The 13,092-nt window shown below is 55.9% G+C and overlaps 6 protein-coding genes and 1 non-coding gene across 7 annotated transcripts; 4 read left to right on the top strand and 3 right to left on the bottom strand.

Annotated features, from left to right (window-relative positions):
* Window positions 1-70: 70 nt before the first annotated feature.
* IE81DRAFT_296394 (ANTH-domain-containing protein) lies at window positions 71-3,237 on the top strand (the record flags this gene model as incomplete). Its single annotated transcript, XM_025512138.1, has 6 exons — window positions 71-235; window positions 309-441; window positions 533-762; window positions 841-1,258; window positions 1,370-2,603; window positions 2,690-3,237. Coding segments are annotated over 6 exons (2,727 nt in total), but the record flags the coding sequence as incomplete, so codon positions are not given.
* A 100-nt stretch (window positions 3,238-3,337) lies between these two features.
* Window positions 3,338-4,826, bottom strand: IE81DRAFT_319333 (NADH-ubiquinone oxidoreductase 20 kDa subunit). The gene is made up of 5 exons (XM_025512693.1): window positions 4,676-4,826; window positions 4,144-4,600; window positions 3,963-3,992; window positions 3,764-3,884; window positions 3,338-3,685 (listed from the first exon to the last, which is right to left on the bottom strand). The coding sequence occupies exons 1-5, from the start codon at window positions 4,713-4,715 to the stop codon at window positions 3,581-3,583; spliced, it is 753 nt and encodes a 250-aa protein (XP_025373583.1). The 5' UTR covers window positions 4,716-4,826; the 3' UTR covers window positions 3,338-3,580.
* Window positions 4,827-5,463: 637 nt separating this feature from the next.
* On the top strand, window positions 5,464-6,349 carry IE81DRAFT_8015 (hypothetical protein). The gene has a single exon (XM_025517654.1). It carries the CDS (start codon window positions 5,577-5,579, stop codon window positions 6,195-6,197), a length of 621 nt encoding a protein of 206 aa, XP_025373584.1. The 5' UTR covers window positions 5,464-5,576; the 3' UTR covers window positions 6,198-6,349.
* IE81DRAFT_8005 (LAG1-domain-containing protein) lies at window positions 6,282-8,050 on the bottom strand. Its single transcript, XM_025517653.1, has 2 exons — window positions 6,505-8,050; window positions 6,282-6,426 (listed from the first exon to the last, which is right to left on the bottom strand). The coding sequence occupies exons 1-2, from the start codon at window positions 7,986-7,988 to the stop codon at window positions 6,366-6,368; spliced, it is 1,545 nt and encodes a 514-aa protein (XP_025373585.1). The 5' UTR covers window positions 7,989-8,050; the 3' UTR covers window positions 6,282-6,365.
* Window positions 8,051-8,901: 851 nt separating this feature from the next.
* IE81DRAFT_8027 (hypothetical protein) lies at window positions 8,902-9,301 on the top strand. Its single transcript, XM_025517656.1, has one exon. The coding sequence runs from the start codon at window positions 9,035-9,037 to the stop codon at window positions 9,236-9,238; it is 204 nt and encodes a 67-aa protein (XP_025373586.1). The 5' UTR covers window positions 8,902-9,034; the 3' UTR covers window positions 9,239-9,301.
* IE81DRAFT_319336 (hypothetical protein) lies at window positions 9,289-11,713 on the bottom strand. The gene is made up of 2 exons (XM_025512694.1): window positions 10,974-11,713; window positions 9,289-10,698 (listed from the first exon to the last, which is right to left on the bottom strand). The coding sequence occupies exons 1-2, from the start codon at window positions 11,492-11,494 to the stop codon at window positions 9,366-9,368; spliced, it is 1,854 nt and encodes a 617-aa protein (XP_025373587.1). The 5' UTR covers window positions 11,495-11,713; the 3' UTR covers window positions 9,289-9,365.
* A 236-nt stretch (window positions 11,714-11,949) lies between these two features.
* On the top strand, window positions 11,950-12,061 carry IE81DRAFT_t1. Its single transcript has one exon. It is a non-coding gene; the product is annotated as a tRNA-Val (tRNA).
* The last annotated feature ends 1,031 nt before the right edge of the window (window positions 12,062-13,092 follow it).

Genomic DNA, 13,092 nt, shown 5'->3' on the forward strand with positions numbered 1-13,092 from the left:
CATTCGGGAGCGCAGTCATCCGCCTTTCAATCTTCCCCCGGTGAGCGACCAGCGAGAAAGGTGGTAAGCAATGTCGTCCTACGACAAGGTGGTCAAGGCGGCCACAAAGTCGAAGGCTGGCGCGCCGAAACCAAAGCACATGGACCCCATCATCGCCTCTTCTTTCTCCTCGGATGGCAGCCTGCAAGACATCACTCGTAGTCTCGCCTTGAGGCTGCGCGAACCTAGCAGTATTGTGAGTGCAGCTTGTCCGATGCTCGTAGGCCAAGTGAGATGCTGACCACCGTTGTACGCGCGCATACATTTAGGTCGTATTCAAGGCGCTGTTGGTTTTGCACACGCTTATCAGGAATGGTGGTGTCGACAACGTCTTGCGGCATGTGTCAAGCGAGAATGGCAGCTTGAAACTGAAGAACGTGGCAGCAGGAGGCAATTGGCAAGGTGCGCCTTTGCATCGCTCTGGTGTTGTTGCTTGTTCGCAAACGTACTGACGCAGCTTTGCATCTCCTCTCTCTTCTGATCCTGCGGACAGGCTATGACGCCCCTCGATCATTGCCGTCCTACTCGCTTTACCTGGATAGCCGCGTCAGCTACTATCGAGAGATGCATCACGACGTGATCCGCTCGTCTGATGCTGCCAGGACAAATGGGGGAGACGGAGGTGGAGCCGGACACAGGCTCAGAAGACTGACGGTAGACAGGGGCTTGCTGCGAGAAGTTGCAAATGCTCAGAAAGTCTGCTCCAGGCTCCTTGACTGCTCGGTGAGCCTCTTTGCGCGCATCTTCATCAAGACCTGTGGCTGATGACTAGCTGCTTGCCCCATCACACTGCGCCCACAGTTCTTCTTTGACGATCTGAACGATGACATGTCCATCACGGCGCTTCGCATGGCGCTCAAAGACCTGTTCGCGTTGTACACAGCCATCAACGAGGGTATGATCAACATCTTGGAGCACTACTTCGAGATGTCCAAACCTGATGCAGAGAGGGCGTTGGAGATCTACAAAAGGTTCACACGCCACACAGAAAAGGTTGTTGCGTACTTGCAGGCTGCTCGCAAAGCTGCTTACTCCCTCAATGTCGCAATACCGAACCTCAAACATGCCCCTACGAGCCTGGCCGGGGCCCTGGAGGAATACTTGAAGGATCCAAATTTTGAGCAGAATAGGAAAGAGTACGCTGCCAATCGAAGGGCGGCAAACGGCTTGCCCCCTAAGCCCGAGAGCAAAGTACCAGCGAGCGAAAGCAAAAAAAGCAGTGAGCACAGGGCTGAGAGGTCACGACCTGGTTTTGCACAAGCTGACATGTGACCCCTTCGCTTGCACTGACTTGTTGCCTTCCCCTCAGTCACTTTCAAAGAGCCGACAGCGGCAGAGAAGGAGAAGGACAAGCCGTCCTCACCTGCTGCAACGGAGGTCAAGCTACCCACTGGCAACCAAGCGCTGCAAGACTTCTTCGAGTCTATTGAGAGCGAGCAGCAGTCTATCTTTGGCCCCGGTGGACCAAGTACGTCACAATTTGGCTTCCCACAGCAGCAGCAAGGTCTAGCACCCCAAATGACTGGCTTCCCGATGGGCGCAGGCGGATTTGGCGGTGGTTCTATGCAACCGCAGATGACGGGCTTCAACCCTTTCTTCCAGCAGCAGCAGCAGCAGCAGCAGCAGCAGTCTTTTCCCGGCCAGCAGTTCCAACAAGGTGGTATGGGGGGGCTGCAACCTCAGATCACCGGCTTTGCACCTGGTGGCTTCCTTGGAGCACAGCCCACCGGGATGCTGCAGCCGCAGATGACTGGTATGAATCCTTTCCGCCAGAGCATGATGATGGGACCGCAGCCAACGGGAATGGGCTCGCCTCTCGGCGGTCAAGCGTTCTCCCAGCCGACTCAGCAGCAGCAGCAGCAGACACCTCAGCATTCCTCAGCTCCTGGCCTGTCTGGACTATCACCACAGGAGCAGACACCGTCATCTGCTTTCGGCTCGAACAACGCGTTCGCTTCTACATCAGCAGCTCCGCCGGCTTCGAATGTTGCAGCGGGCCAGTCTCTGGGCGCTCCAGCGAAGCTCTTACCTCAAAAGACCGGCTCAAACAATCCTTTCAAACCTCCTCCTGGCTCAACTCCTCCCCCTTCTCCGCCTCCGACCAACAAAGGACCCACCTTGCAGCAGCTTGCAATGGGTGCTTTTGGTCCCCCGCAACAAGGCGGGGGCGTGTACGGGCTAGGTCACGGCGCCTGGAACCCTACTGCGCAACAGCAAAGTCAACCGCAGAATGCCGGTGCGAATGGAGCTTCGCAGCTCCAGACCGGACCAGGTTCGCAATCGCAAACCCAAGCTCTAGTCCCCATGAAGACCGGCCTTATAAGCTCTGTAGCGTCTGAATTCGCGTCTGGCAGAGGGAATGCGGCTAGCCCTGCCCCGACAGCGCAACCATCCAGCGCGCCTGCTGCAACGTCTCCCAGTCTTAATGCTGCATCTTTGACCGGCCAACAAGGAGCTGGTGCATCGTTGGCTTCTCCCTTCGCAGCGATGTCAGTCAACGGCAGCAACGGCTTTGCCCCGCCTTCACCGCTTGCGCCCCAAAAGACTGGCTTTGCCGGCTCAAAGTGAGTTCTAGTGCCAGGTATACGAGGCATACAAGTATCAGACAATACGTACTGACTTCCGGCGAGTCATTCGCTTGACCGTGCAGTATCAAGCCATTCCAGCCAACTTCTTCTTTCGGAGCTTCGCTAGCCGCATCGTCCTCGTTTGCCCCTTCACCGTCTCTTTCTCCAGCTCCGACGTCGGGCTTGCCACCCAACATGACAGGCAATCCCTTCGCTTACAGCACTTCCACGCAACACCCTAGTCAACCAGCTACAGCCCCGCAAGCGCAGAGCAACGAAGGCTTTCCCTCGTTTGCTTCTGCAGCCAGCGCCTCTCAAGGGACTCCGGCCGCCTCGAACTTCGGACTCAATCCTTCTGGCTTGAGTTTGCCGCCCACTAATCCCTCCTACCTCCCTACGCAGCCGACAGGTTTCGGTGCAAGTCTCTTCGGCACAACCTCCACACCCTCATCTGCACCGTTTCAAGCGTCTGGCCCATCAGCAAATACCACGTCGTTTGGCTCGAATGCGGCCTTGGCCCCACAGCCAACTGGCTTCGCGGGCTCGAACGTGAAGCCGTTCCAGCCTACCTCTGCCTTTGGCAACGCTGCTTTTGTGAATCTGAACCAGCAAAACGGACAGCAGGCGCAAAGTCCACAGCAAGGACAATCTCAGCAACAACCAGTCACTGGAACGCTGTTCTAGACCGCGCGGCCTTCGCCCCAGCAAACGACGACTCGTCAATGCCGTAGATGCCACACCTCAACAATTGCACCACGCCGCGTCCACGCTTGTTTGCCTCCGTTCCTGCTCTCCTTTCCTTCCTCTTGATACCACAAATTCTCGGCAATTTGAACACTGCGGCACTGTTGACAATCTGATGCGCCAATGATCGCGAAATGTGCGGAAGAATTACTGCCTCACTTCGAGAGCGCAGAAATGAGAAAATACAGGTGTATGATGCGCGTCGAGGACTGATCTAATCAATGCGCGGCTTAGAGGGAGCGGTACCATCGCGTAACCTTGCGTCCCCTTCTCATCTTTCTCATGAGCACCAGGAAAGAGTGCAACAACGCCTCGGCGGTAGGAGGGCAGCCAGGCTGAACGAGTGAAAGGAGCAGGGCACAGTCAGCGCTCGAATCTGACCGACCCCAACAGCTTCGCGACCTGTCACGCACCACGTAGAGATCCACGGGAACAATGCGATCGCAGCCTCTAACGACACTGTAGGAGTAGTGGTAGTAGCCACCTCCGTTTGCGCAGCTTCCCATGCTGATGACCCATCGAGGCTCGGGCATCCTGAAAAGATCAAAGGGGAGAAAGCTCGCATATCAGCGGCTGAGATCGCACTGCGCCAGCTCGCCTGCCAAAACTCACTGATCGTACACTTTGCGCAAAGCGGGCGCCCTAGGGTGGCAAGGTCGGGTTTTGAAAGATCAGCAAGAGACTTGCAAGAGATGGCATGCGAGTTGCGTGCGCTAATCAGAGCGCCGGTAAAACGACATGTACAACTCTCACGTGTACATGATTGCCATTGCTGACCACGTCCTGTACTCACATCTTATTGGTGAGAGTGCCGGCAACGATCATAACGTCGGACTGACGAGGACTGGCGCGGAACACTACACCGAGACGATCCTGATCGTAACGAGCAGTGGCGACGTGCATCATCTCCACAGCGCAGCAAGCCAGACCAAATGTCATGGGCCACATAGAGCCCTGTCTAGCCCAGTTGACCATCTTGTCCAGAGTGGTGGTGACGTACTCGACATTGTTGCGAGGCGTTTCGATGGAGAGCTGGTTCGAGCCTTGGTTGCCCACAGTCGTCATGGCTTGAGGATCGGGTTGGTACACCTTGGCGCAGCTCGATGTGGCGAAGGAACGACCGAGGCTGGGCAGCTGAGGAGAAGACTTGGCAGGAGACTTCTCTTGAGATCGGCTGGAAGCTGTCGCCACTGGCGCTGGCACTGCAGTGCGCAGACCTCGTGCTGCTGGGGCAAGGGGCGCACGGAGAGCTGTGACGCGAGGATTGGAGTCGGTCAAGGTGTATAAGGTCATCCGCGCGCACGAGGTTCGCAAGACGTGCTCACCTGAACGCCCTACAGAGATCATATTGCGAGAGGCGACCATGATATGATGACGGTGTGTGAGGTCCGAAAGTGCGAGCGCGAGGAGCGGATGGCGATCGTGGTCGATGGTGGACGCGAATGCGCATCTAAAGGGGCTCGAATCCGCTCATCAGGTCAGAGAGGCTCACCGAGCAGCGCTTGCTGCCCAACGCCACGCGCCGTACCAGCGCACCAGCCCTTCGTCTTGCTCGCCCGCACAGCAGGCTTTGCATAGATGAGCTGTTCGTCAGCCAGGTAGATCACGTGGTCGCGTCAGCAGCCAATCAAACGCGCGACTTCCGTGCGCGGCAGACACACTCTTCAGACTCAACACTCACACTCTTGACTCTCATTCTTGATTGAAGAACATTCACGATCGTTGTTTGGCATGTTCTCGGAAAATCAGTGAACTTTGAATCGTGAATGCAGACACATAACCATTACGCGGTAATGTCTCAAGAGTACGACAATCCTCAAGCGTGAACCATGGACTCAATGGATGAACGCGGGGACTTTAGCATTACTTCGCGAGGTTCAGAGACGAAAGCGATCCTTGCTGCAGTTGTGGCGCGAGACGCTCATCAGTTTCACCGTCAAGCATGCGCAGTAGTCAGATCGCTGCTCCATCTGGTCGTCAAGAGTCCACTTATAGTCTGAAATCACGAATGCAAGGAGTAGCTAGCTCAAGGTTGGCTGTATATGCTGTGTAAATCGCAAATATCCATTCGATATCCTGCACTCGCCCTGGCCATCCTCGTTCGCGCAAACGATATAAACGCAGTACAGCGCGGCATCGCGCTCAGCCAGCCTCACAGCCCGCCGTCCTCGAGCCGTTCAGTGGAGCGCTTCGAGCAGCGCGTTCAAATCCAAGCTCGAAATCAAAATGACGTCCGAGATACCGCAAAAGCCCATCAGACTAGGTCAACGTCAAAGACGCCGCAGTGCTCAAACTCGATGGCTAGCTCAGGAGAAGCAAGAACATGCTGATGCCTCGAGGGAAGGAGTGGGCGACAAGACCGATGCCGTGCTTGTCAAGACTACCAGCACCATGACTGGCGCCAAGCGACCACGCCGGAAGAGGTCGGGACAAGGCACGCACGAAAGCGACAAGTGCACAGAGTTAAAGGCGCACCGAATGGAAACACGCTCTCGAGCAGCAGCCAAACATCGATCACGGCTCCGATCGGGGCATATAAGCGCATCCAACGCAGCACGAGACGCAAAGACTGTGGCTCGACAGGGCGACTCAACAAGGCCGCCACGACAGCGCAAAGGGAAAGCAGTAAGCAAAGGCTATCTTCGGCACTTTAAAGGAGCGCTAGCTCCATATCACACTCGCACATTGTCTTCGGGATGGGACGCACAGCTGCAGAAAGACACCGGCGCAGCAAGGCCAGCGTCGCGTCTGGAGACACGTATCTCCGAAGTTTTGCGTGCCGTGAGAGGTAATCACATCATCACAAGCGGATTGGGCATGGGTGGCCTACCAATGGAGAGATGCTGATGCCCGCTGTCTGGCCCTGGTCGCGGATTGCTTACCGCGCATGTAGCCAAGGATCCTCTGGCGCACCGACTTGGGCTTCACAGAGACACGCGGCACTCGCAGAATCAAATGTATTATAGCCTCACAAGCATGCCCGTATGAATGCCGTGGCAGCGCTCTGTGCATCGATTACCGCGCTTTGGTTCGGCGCCGAGAAGCGGAAGATGTCGCATTGGGGGAGTTGGAAGCTCTGAGGGGCGGCAAAGATTGCGCGACGCGGACTTAAAAAAGAGTCTCTGCAGTGATTGCTAGGCTCGCAAAAACTCACGAAAGGCTTGGTTTTGATACGCTGGCCACGCTCCCCCATCCGTCACCCCCGTCGACAGATCCCTTGACGGCGTGAACCTTTGACGTGGGCTCGCGCGATGCCTCTATCGACTTGCCTACAGCCTCTTCCTCCTCCTCCTCCTCCTCCACGTCACTCCGAGAATCTGCAGCTCCGTACCCTGCCAAGACGCGATAGGCCACTCGGACGATCATGGTGAACCAGATGCAGAGCAGGACTTGCAACAAGCAAAGCAGCGTGACAAGGCCAAATCGTACCGGATCTTTCCAGCCGAATGGGCCCTTCTCTCCAAAGGACCAATCGGGCCTGATGGGCTCCGCCAAGCGCTGCGGGCTGTTGAAGCAAGAGTAGACCACGATGGGATACAGTATCTGTCTAGTGATTACCCACGATAGCATGAATGCTCCAAAGCCGATGTCACAAGCCGTCATGAGGCCCATGTACCTCAGGCACTTTGCGAAGGATAGCAGGATGTCGCTAGGGTCCATCAGGACCAAGATGGCGTTGCCGATTCGGGTAAAGTGACTGCAGTAGGAGCCAGTGATGAGCAGGATGGTGATGATGTGGTGGCACAGCATCTGGACGTGATCATTTCTTCGCGCTTCGACGTGAAGGACTAGGATTTGCTGAATCCAGAAAGCCCACTCTGTCAAGTAGTAAAATTTGGTGAGCCGGTCGAGGTGCCTGATAGGCCAATCTTCCCACAGCCCAGCTGTCCTCATCCAGAAGGGCTCGTGATATGCGAGATACAGACCAAAAGACAGTGTCGAGACGTAAAAGATGATGGACCAAGCTTGTTCGGCAAAACGCATGACCGTGCTCCTTCTTTGACGAGCTGCTGACTCTCTCCATTTTTTTGCAGCTCTGGGATCCTTGGGTACCTGCCTTTCACCGGCTGGAAGTGGAGGGTTGACGACGAGCTCTGCCAGCGGGACTAGAGCATATCGAATGGTGGCTGCTCGGAGGGTGGTGAAAATTAGAATGCCAGTAGCCACGAAGAGCAGATCCTTGGGGCCCTTGCCGTACAGCATTCCAGGTTTGCCGATCAGCCAGGCCCAAGGCTCGGAATTGGCGCTCAGGTGCTGGAGCGCAGGGGATGAGAGACCTGCAGCATGCGCAGCTGCGGAGACGGGAGATGTGAGAGGATCGGGTGAGGGTGGTATGGCATACGAGAGCCCCAAACAGGCGCGTGTAAAGGCGTGCAGAGCGCTGAGAGGGTGCCCAAATCCAGCAGCGTCGCTTCTGAAAGGGCCCGCTGCTCCAGTCGCGGCTTCCCAGGCAGAGCTGAAGCCAGAGCCAGCAGCTCTCAGCTTAGATTCATGCGAGGCGTTTGGCAAGTCCGAGGCGAATGGTGCGAGCGAGGGAAGATGTCTGGCCCATTGAGGTATCAAGACTTGGATCGAGTGTGGCAGGTGCGTGGTTAAATGTGCGATCGATAGTGAAGACGTGCCAGAGAGCATGTGCATCACCACCAGCGCGAGCAAGCCGTAAAGTGGAACATCTGCGATGGTAGCAACGGGTCAGCCGCGAAGGGATCCAACGCCACGTTCCACATCCACCGCCCAGATGATGCGACTTGAGCCATGTGCAAGTGCGCTGCTCATGGCTGGCGAGAGCATATACGCAGCACCGGTTAAGCATCTGCTGCTCCGAAACCCCTACTCACCAATTTGTCTGTCCAGCAACTTCTCAGCTCTCTCTTCCTTCTCTGTCCAACCCAGACGTGACTCAGTAGCGTGAGAGCCTGCGGTGCCGCTCCTGCATGACCGGCTAGGCCATGCTGATGCTGCAGCTGTTGAAGGTCGAGCCGAGCTTCGTGAGACCTTGTTGGGTGTCATACTGAAGTGCGCTGCGCGAACAGGTGCCTATTGCTACTGCCCAAGGGCTTGCGATCAGGCCTTCTTTCCGTAGTCGTCACGCGCGTCCGACACGACTCCTCTTGAGTGCTCAGAGATTGGTCGGGAAGCTCGGGTTCATGAGCAAGGGTTTGCAACGATCTTTGAAGCGCGAGCTGTGCGGTCAAGAGAGCTTACGGTGTGCGATGGCTTTACCAGTGTATGGGGTCGTGACGGCAATCCGGCTCGAATCGAAGTTGCGGTGCTAGCCACAGATGTCTAGACACAGCCTGGCAAGCACTGGGCGTGTTCGCGACGCAAGACTCGAGACTGGCGACTTGTGATCGCGTTTGAGCGCTTGTCGTCGCGCTCGTGCGAGATACGCGGCGGCAGCGCAGCGAGCCCAAGAAGAAAATGTGCGCGTTCGCACGGTCGTCGGGAGAAGAGGGGTGCGCGCCACATCTCTAGCGCCGCCGCCGGCCTCTTGGCCTGCTGCTGCTCTGCTGCTCTGCTGCTGCACCCCTGCAGGCTGCCATAGCTGTGCATTCGTGATTGCCGCACGCATCCCTATACCCTGCGCAACCCAAAGCTCGCACATGAACTCAACAGTCACCAGTGGTGACTGCATGTGTGTGCTTTCGCGTGCACGCGCGCGCGATAGCCGCCCCAAGTCGTGAATGATCACAGCTCTAGCACGAGCCGCGCGGCGATGGTGCTGCGCTTCTCGATGCGACGGCCCGCAGCATCCTGTCCACGTCGTACGATTCACCGTGATAACAAAATGCAGTGGTGCATGGCCGGTTCAAAATGCACGATGGCCACTTACTCATAGCCCTCTGCCCACCCTTCCCAACTGCTTACCTAGGTCCGCACAAGCTTAGGTCACACGAACAGCGACCTGGCCCACAGCTCAGCAAAGCCCGGCAACGTTTTTGGCATCGCAAAGAAAATCAAGGTGCAATTCGGCATTGTGGGCAGGGGGCAAGGATGAGCAAAGGTAGGAAAGCTCTACACCACATTGGCATCTTGGAGATCTTTCGAGGTACGAGAGGTGACTTGTAGAGACTGCTGATGAGTCGCGGCCTGCAGCATAGCCTGTGTCCTGGCATCTCGGCTCTGTCTTGCAATGAATCTAGCTTGTTGCTGTCTTCCCTTCTTTGCGTCCATAGGAATCAACAACAGTCCTCCCAGCACTGCCATGCCCAGCAAGAATCCGAACGGGTAGCTCTCGTTGCCGTACTGGGCAATCGCCGAAGAGACAAAAGGTCCGATAAAGGAAGATGTCCTGCCCACGAGGTTTAAAAGGCTGAAGAAAGCAAATTCGTAGCCTTTGGGCGAGGCTTCCGAAATGCCCGTTTGCGAGTAAGCGTACCATGGACAGACTACCAAACCATAGAAAGCTTGATATGCGTATGCCTCCCAGACATTGTGGAAGCCAAATTTAAGGGTCCAAATGCCAACGAGACCCCAGAGTTGCAGGAGAATAATGAAGAGAACGACCCAACGCAGCATTGTCGTTGTGGTCAGCGCGAAGTGTTTTTGTATGCGCCAAAAGAGGTAGATGCCTACACCCTGAGCGGCGATTCCGACAATGAGCAGCAGGTTGAAGGTCTGACCCGAGAAGGAGATGAGTTGATTCTGGACAGTTGAGATGACGGTTACCGAGGTATTGAGAGCGTCGCCCATGATGAAGTAGAAGGCAAGGTAGAGCAGTGACTGCTTCAGCTGCCAAATGTGCTTGGCGGTTGTCCAAGCAGTGACGATACCAGCTGTAAGGTACGAATGACCTGCGGGTAGCTTTCGACCTGGTCTGTGCTTCTCCAAAATGAACCAAGGCAGCGCGACCAGGAACCACACTCCTCCTGAAAAAGCGGTCACGATGGACAATGCGCGAGTGTTGGATTCGGTCGACGCGTCGCTATGGAGAGCGATGAGCATCCCTTGTATGATGGCTAGCACGACCAGCTCGCCAGCAGAACAGACTGCAAATGCGATATTTGCGATCCGATTGCGGGTCATTGTGTCTAGCTCGTGGTGTGCTTCCGGGGTGGTGCGAGGAGGGACTTCTTGTAATTTCTCTGCCGACTCCCGCATCTCTGGTAGATTCCTGGCTAAACCCGGGAATGCGCTAGTCCAGTACGTCAACGAGACCTGATAGCCTATCAGCCCCAGGATGTAGAGGGCGATGCCCACGCGCCAATTGTCCGCGTCCGTCACACCAAGCCAGGCAAACGAAATTCCGATGCTGATCAGAGTAGAAACGATCAGGACATAAGGTCTCCACCTGCCGTAGTCTGCCATGCTACCGATGACCAGGAAGAGTGCTGCCTGTATCGCAAAGCTTGATGCAAGGAACAACGGTGATCGCACCGAAGACGTGCGTTAGTATCAGACGACAGCGAAGAAGGACAGCATCCACGAAGGCTGACTGATGTAGCTGCACTTGGGTTCACGCGACGAAGAACGTCTGCCCAAGGCCTATAACACAGTCCGACCAAGACTGCCTGCCTAAGGCCGCGCTCACCCGCCCGAGACAGCGCCTAGCTAAGCCCGACTGCTCGGGGCACGTTCATCCATTCAAAGAACAGCCCGAGCCCGCGATCGCTATGCACTCACGAGATTCCATTAGCGAGCAGCACAATACTTTGCACGGTCCGATCCTGACCGGCCCAGCGGAGTCTGCATACAGGCTGTGCATCGCCCCCACATGTGCCGTTGCCAGCTTTCTCCGCAGCTAGAGTCAAGAGGTTCTGAGCTTGAGACGGCGAATAGTTGAACGGGCCTAAACCGCTGTTCCCAATGTAGTAGACATAATAAGCCCAGCATTCCCACTTGGACGTTTCGTAGCGTGGATCCAGCGCCGAGGTGTCTTCTCCGGAAGTGAGCAGCGCCGCTTTGAAATCCTCCTCAGTCGACTCGGTAGAGCGTGTAGCTGTGCGCGAGATCGCTGCTTCGTCATGATCAAGGGAAGTGGGTTGGCCAAGATTGGCGTGCTCGTTCACTTCTTGTAAGGCGACCCCTCCAGTGGCAGCTCGTTGATCACCTGAGGCGCCCTCCTGATCAGGCAGCACGCCATCCACGAGATCCGTGGTCTGGCGTGTGTGAGCCGGTCGTCGCAGAGCCTTTGGCAGAGGCATGGTTCCCGACGCGATCTTCAACGTTCCTCAAAGCGCAATCGGTCACTTCGGACCAAAGTGCCTGCCCGCTATTTGATCAGAGTGGCTGTGCGCAGAGCGCAATCATCGAACGAAGGGCGGCACGCTCTGTCGCATGGTACGTGTACCGTCTGGATATTGTGCAATGTCAGCCAGCTGTGTGTAGGAGGAAAGACGACCGCTTGTGATGTTAGATGCCAGAGTGCAGCTCCAGCATCTCGGTTGCTCGCACTTCGGCTTCAAGTCCCGGACGGTCTCATCAACTTCACAATAATTCAAGATTGTTCCTGATGCGGCCGCCCGCGTACATGCGTGCCGCCGGCGCCTTGATCGTGAGTTGATGCTCTGCTGGTGAAGAAGCCGGTCTCAGAATTGGATTGCAAGAAGGAATTGCACGATCTAATGATATTTGTCAATATAAGACCAATTTCCAAAGAGGCTGCGTGGCGCAGTTGGTTAGCGCGACAGCTTAACATTTCCAAATACTTGGCAGCAATTGCTAATTGCTGGTTACGCTGCAGGTCCCCGGTTCAAGTCCGGGCGCGGTCAAGTCCTATTTTGCCGTTTTTTGGATAGAAACCAGCCATTTTTTTGGACTCTCCCGCATTCTCCTATCTGTGTAGGGGGTTTCCATCGAGTTTTGAAAGAATCAGGGCAAGTACTCGCCGAGAAATGGCCAAAAACGCGTTCGAGCTTAGGATTGATGATGCCTAGAATTTTTGGACTGACGCGAAGTTACTGCACGTCACGTGCACGCGTGCGCGCGCGCGCGCGTATCTTGCATCCACTTGCGGTCGCCTACCACGCGTGTTTAGATACTCATCCACAGCTGAGACCTCTTCATCTTCAGAGCATCGATCTCTCTGCGACTGATAGTTGTTGTGTACAGAGGGAGGCCTGGAATTTTGTTCCTTGCAAGGGGTCCTCTTCTCGGAGCAGGTCTTCCTGTTCGTGCGGATACGCGTCATAGCCTTCTGCACCGGGGGTGAGTCGGCCCATGAGTCAGGTCCTCAGTATGCATGATGAGACGGGCCAACAGGATCTTTTGGCGAGAAGGAATCTGTTTGGAAGATTGCCTTGTCGGAAAGGGATGTAGCTGAGATTCGTAATAGTGGGTGAATGCGTACAGAGGGAGGACTTGAGGTGCTCGAAAGAGGGTGAATTTGGAGGCGTAGGAAAGGAAGAGAGCTTGGAGGTGGTAGGAAGGGGGAGGTAATTTCGAGGCAGGTACACTCTTTATAAAGTCTGCTGGGAATGGCGATGTCGCGACGGCGCGCCTATAGCCCTGCGGCACCAGAGCACTCTTTATTGTGCTGCGATTTCCCTGTATTGGCATGGCTTTCGCACAAGCCCAGAGAGGTGTGACGCGGAGTATGGATATTTATCGAGTATCCCCTCGCTTCAGGAGCCATTTTTCAAGGATCGCCATGCACAGGCCCCTCAAGAGTGGCGTCAAATTGACCCAGGGTAGAGAGAACAGTGGCAAAAAGTACTTGATGCCAGTGAAGGCAGAGCATCTGCATGCAAGTGTGACTCGCGGCGAGGAGAGATGGTGCAGAGCGCTCGGGCCTCATCTTACT

Source organism: Ceraceosorus guamensis, assembly GCF_003144195.1.
Source record: "Ceraceosorus guamensis strain MCA 4658 unplaced genomic scaffold IE81scaffold_1, whole genome shotgun sequence".
NCBI lineage: Eukaryota > Fungi > Basidiomycota > Exobasidiomycetes > Ceraceosorales > Ceraceosoraceae > Ceraceosorus > Ceraceosorus guamensis.